Source organism: Apteryx rowi, unplaced genomic scaffold (genome assembly GCF_003343035.1).
Source record: "Apteryx rowi isolate R43461 unplaced genomic scaffold, aptRow1 scaffold_1154, whole genome shotgun sequence".
In the NCBI taxonomy this organism is placed as follows: Eukaryota; Metazoa; Chordata; class Aves; order Apterygiformes; family Apterygidae; genus Apteryx; species Apteryx rowi.
Genome location: NW_020447369.1, coordinates 50,403 through 55,418, shown reverse-complemented (window position 1 = coordinate 55,418; position 5,016 = coordinate 50,403). Strand labels below are relative to the sequence as shown.

Here is a 5,016-nt window from a genome sequence, read left to right as displayed (position 1 = left end):
CTGAGCTTCCTATGAGGATGCTATGGGAGACAGTGTCGAAAGCCTTGCTGAAGTCTAGGTAGACAATCATAAGGGAACATCGGAACCTCATTGGATTACAASACAATYTGGCTTGTGATTGGTTTAAATTGCTGTTATTGCAGAAGGACAATGGGGAAGCTATAAAAGATTAACACCATCTTGCACAGTGTAGATCCTGCTCCGGGCAGCTGGCCTGACCACAGGACCTCCCACATGGTGAGAAGGGGATGCCTGCACCTTGATTCCTCTGTGACTGACAGGGCATTCAGGGATCAGAATTTGTAAGACAGCAACATAGTTGCAAACCCAAAGTGTGCACAGAATGACTTTTAGTGCCTGGCTATAGCAAATTAGGCTGAAATTGCAATCTAAGAGTGAGTAATGAATACTTATTACTTGTGGTCACGCTACACCTGCAGTCCTTGCTCTTGACAATCCCCCTTAAGTTACTGAATATTCAAAAGAATCCTTGGGCATAACACCACACCCTCTCAGGATGAATTCTCCCCACCACAAGCCCATCCCCTAAAAGATCAAGACAAGTAAACAGGACAGCATACCTGGATCTCTTGTGAGCATACACAGTGCAAGACATGGGGGGAGCTGTGGGGGGGAGGGGATAGAACAAGAGGGACTTCCAATAAGATGGACAAGAGTTACAAATCCTGGATGCTCCCCTTGTTGCAACTCCTCTTCCTCAAGAGAGGAGGTGTTGCACTCCCCAATGTTCTCCTAGCAGCTCACATGCACACTGTCAAAAAGGGAAGATGTCAAATTTAGCAATTACAGCCCTTAGAGGGGCTTATGCCCTTCCCCAAAAGCTGGTGATGTGGGGACTGGAGTTCACAGTAGGAAGAGCAACTCCTAAACTGGGGATGCACAACAAGAGACAGAGGGGAGAAAAAACATGAAGAAACCCATCCTAATACAGAGGAGATATGACAGCCAAGAAGGAGCAGGAATACTTTCACTCAGGGAAAGGCATGCAGGCTGAGGAGTTCACAAAAACAGGTTCCCAAACCACCCCAGGCGACCTCAAGYCACGATATCCTTCAGAGCTGCAGAGAGATCAGGGAAGATGAAATGGTAGCCACTCTCCAGGGTACGTTTTGGCACCACTCTTTGGCCCTCCAACAGCATGATGGCCCGCTCAGCCCCAAACACAGCCCGCACAGCCCAAGCAGGTACCGGCAGCAGGGCTGGGCGTCCCAGGGCTGCACCAAGCTCCTGGGCAAACGTGCCATTGGAGGTGGCAGGGGAGGATGGGGAGACACCATTGAAGACCCCTTGCAGGCACTCACTCTCCAGGGCATAACACACAATTCCAGACAGGTCCCGAATGTGAATCCATGGGAACGGCTGGAGTCCAGAGCCCAAAGGGCCTCCCAGCCCCAGCCAGAAAGGCCAGAGCATGCGAGAGATGGCACCACCATCCCGGCCCAGCACTACCCCTGTGGGGAGAACAGAGTGAGACAGGGACCCCCTCCCCAACCAAAGGAAAGAGCCCCTCTCACCCCCAGACCTACAACCATGAGACCACCCTCAGGGGGCTGGACTGGGACAGCACTTCAGCAACAAAGGGCACACAGCCTGATGTCCTTCTCCCACTCCTTCCCTCTCTTGCCCAAGACTGAGCCAGAGCCACCCTGAACAGGGATGATGCCCCATCTCACCAGATCTCACCACAACACCACGAGTTGGGCTCCCAGGGATGAGAGCTGCAGCCTCCCAGGAGCTCACCAGGCGTGAGAAGAAGTCAAAATCCCCCCCAGGGCTGTCCTCTGTGTACTCAGCTGTGGGGCTGGGACGGTAATAACCTGCCGGCGTAACAAGAGAAAGGGGTCAGGGTTGGATCATGACACCAAGTTCCTCTTCCCCGACTGCAGAAGGAGCCCAGAGCTCCATCACTGCATTGGGGCAGGGGTGTCCTCATATGAACAGAGCAGAATGTCTCTGACAGAGATGCTGACAGGTTTTATGCTGATAGGGTTTTTTAATTACAAATATGCTCTGCAGACTCAGCAGGATCTGCTAGTATTCAGGTTGAGCTGGCAGCCCCAAGAACCAAATGCATTTGCAAGCAAGGCACAGAGCTGAAAAGAAGCTTGCTCTAAACTCAGGTGTCACAGATGCTCAGCTGCTTCAAAGACTACAGCAAGCAAGAATGCAAGTCAGAAATATACGGGGGGATGCAACTGAGCCCTTGATTAGATCAATTGGTCCTACAGGATGCCTAGAGGCTTACCTAGGGAAACAGAGAAAAGACGTCAAAATCAAAAGACRGCAAAAAAACTATGCACAGTGTTTCAAGGCTAAACACATGTCCCTAGAAGTCTTCCCAAGTTGGCACAARACATGCCTTGGCTGAGCCCAACCAATACCTACGCCGGTGATGAGAATCCAAGCACGGGGTGGTTGATCAGCATCAGCAATGGCTTTGGCCAAGGTCTTGGTGGTCTCAACCCGGCTGCTGATGATTTCCCTGCAAAAGGCATCATCCCACCTGGGGAAGGGAGAGCCCCTCATCATACTCTCTACCAGGACATCCCAGAAAACAACAGTCCCAAGGGCAAATGGCCCCAACAGACACCTCCCAACCACAGGGGAGGTCACATGAATTCCCCCCACCCCCACCACCGCACAGTAAGGGGAAGATGCAGGACCCTACTACCCAACCACACAAGGACTTTGGGAGAAGGTGGCTCCCTACTTCCTGCAAATGACTGTGGAAATTGGATTCCCTTAGCACAAACATACCAGAGAAGCTGGACACCAGAGCCAAGTGATATGAATTCTACTCAAGTATCCAGGGGAGGCATCTCCAAAAACATCCTCAGCAATACAAGACAAGCTTCCACAACCCATTTTGGTTCTGATTTTGCATTATTACTTAAATGGAGGCATCCAGTGCCATTTAGGATACCAGAAGCTACTTTGTCTGGCCCCCAACTGTCAATCCCAGAAGGGCACCTGTCTTCCAAAAGTCGCTGCGACCTATCAGTCCTGTAGAAATTTTTTGGATACTTGAGGACCCGGATGTTGACAGGGAACCAAACTCCATTCTTGATGCCCTGTCTGCTGTCCAGATTCCCTCCACACTCTCTTGCAACACTGGGCTGTCTTGCCTTTGCCTTGTCCTCGTAGCACTATGGGAGATCAAGTTACCTGCGGAAAGGGTTGAGGACATTCTCACCAGCCAAGTTCACCACGGCATCACATGGGGGCAGTCCAGAGCGGGACAACTCTTCCTAGAYAGGGGTAACAGAGACATCACACTTCCAGTCTCCCCTCTCCTCAAGCCTTCTCAACAAACAAGCAGTGTGGGCTCATAAAGAAGTCCAGCCAAGTCCTTTCTGACCTTGTGGGACACAGTCTGGAGCACAAGCATGGATGGCGAGGATTTTACTCTTTGGATCTGCAGCATCACCCATTCCCATTGCTCTGACACATGGAGCACATAGGTGCCCAATGCTACATTCAGGGAAGAGAGGTTCCCAACTGCAGACACCCTGTATTTGCAGCAGGCCAGGGTAAGCTAGCTTGTTCCTCAGCCCTGACATGTTGCCCCTCCTGTGATCACTCCCATCGCATACCCAGCTGATACGATCCTTGCCCCCTTGTCGAGAGACATGAGTCACTTCATGCCCACGGATACGCAGTAACTGGGTCAGGGCTCTGCCCACAAACCCAGTCCCTCCACCTAGGGAAAAGACAGGACATTTGAAATTTGCAGTTCTGTAAGTGGAGTCCCAAAGCCTGCACTCCCAAGCCAGCACATTGCACCTGGGAGCCCCCATCACCAATGGCCAGTTTCCCTGGCTGCAGTACCCCAGAGCAAGAGGACCCTTGTTCCCAGTGCCCAGCTCCCCTGTTCAGCACCCCGCAGCACAGCCCTGAAGGCCTCATTCCCAGTACCCAGATTCCATGCATGGTATTCTACTTYCTAGCCTCAGAGTACCCTGATTCCCAGCTGTCTTATACAGCATCCGGAATCTAGACCCAAGGCCCCCATTCCCAAAGCTCCATCACCTGCACAAAGCACTGCCCCCACTCACACACTTGGAAGTAAAGTGCACAGCCCCTGCAGGCCAGCCCCCACAGGCACTACCCTGTGCACAGCCCCACAGCTCCCCAGGGTGTCCCATTGCTGGAACCAGCCCCCACACACACTGCACCCTGCTCACAGCCCCCATTCCCGGTGCATAGCCCCCGATGTGGGGCTGCCCCCCTCCCTCAGTCGAACGACTTCCAGTGCACAGCCCCCACTATTTCCAACACCCAACTCCCTACACAGGCCACCCTGCATCCCAGACCSATCACACTGCCCATATCCAAATCCCCCTACCGTGCATAGCCCCCCCGCACTCCCAGGTCCAATACCACACAGCACAGCACCCTGCAGAGCACCCTCGCGCCCTTCCCCCCCCCCACGCAGCACCAAGCACCGGCCCCCTCGTAGGCAGCACCGAGACTCACTCCCCCCGTGCACAGCGCCAAGCACGGTCGTACCTCCCGCCCCCTTCACCGGCCGAAGCACGTACCCCCAGCCCGCACTCACCCACCAACACCCGCATAGCTGCAGCTAGTGCGCATRCTCCAGGTAGAGGCGCTTGCGCATGCGCTAAATGAAACTTCACCACCACCCCTTCCCAACGAGAGATTGTGGGGGAGGGGGGGAGCTTAAAGAGCAAGCGCGTCTCTGCCTATTCGTCCACGCAGCGTCGCAGCTCGCCACTCTTTCTGGCTGCGCAGGCAGCGGCGGCCGCAGAGCCCTTCGGGGCTGGCAGCGCTCCGCGGGGCGCGGTCGCAGGCCCCCCGAGCACTCGCCGGACCGGGCCGGGCCGAGGTGCCACGGCGGGGACCTCAGCCCGCAGCGGGGCTCCTATGGATGGTCTCGTTTAAGCGCTTGCCGGCGCTCCCGGTTAGCTCGGAGTGATGTTGGCGGCGGAATGGGGCAAGGGAAGGCGGCGCGTGCCCTCCCTGTCACCGCAGCCC

At 54.7% G+C, this 5,016-nt stretch overlaps 1 protein-coding gene across 5 annotated transcripts; it reads right to left on the bottom strand.

Annotated features, from left to right (window-relative positions):
* Positions 1-39: 39 nt before the first annotated feature.
* SDR39U1 (short chain dehydrogenase/reductase family 39U member 1) lies at positions 40-4,632 on the bottom strand. Of its 5 annotated transcripts, XM_026080654.1 has the most exons (6): positions 4,580-4,602; positions 3,615-3,721; positions 3,187-3,269; positions 2,403-2,524; positions 1,695-1,838; positions 40-1,472 (listed from the first exon to the last, which is right to left on the bottom strand). In XM_026080654.1, the coding sequence occupies exons 1-6, from the start codon at positions 4,593-4,595 to the stop codon at positions 1,057-1,059; spliced, it is 888 nt and encodes a 295-aa protein (XP_025936439.1). In that variant the 5' UTR covers positions 4,596-4,602; the 3' UTR covers positions 40-1,056. The 5 variants fall into 5 exon arrangements, with proteins under 5 accessions (XP_025936439.1, XP_025936447.1, XP_025936464.1 ...); XM_026080662.1 differs by lacking the exons at positions 3,615-3,721; positions 4,580-4,602 and adding an exon at positions 3,380-3,603; XM_026080679.1 differs by lacking the exons at positions 2,403-2,524; positions 3,615-3,721 and having other exon boundaries at positions 4,580-4,632.
* Positions 4,633-5,016: the final 384 nt, after the last annotated feature.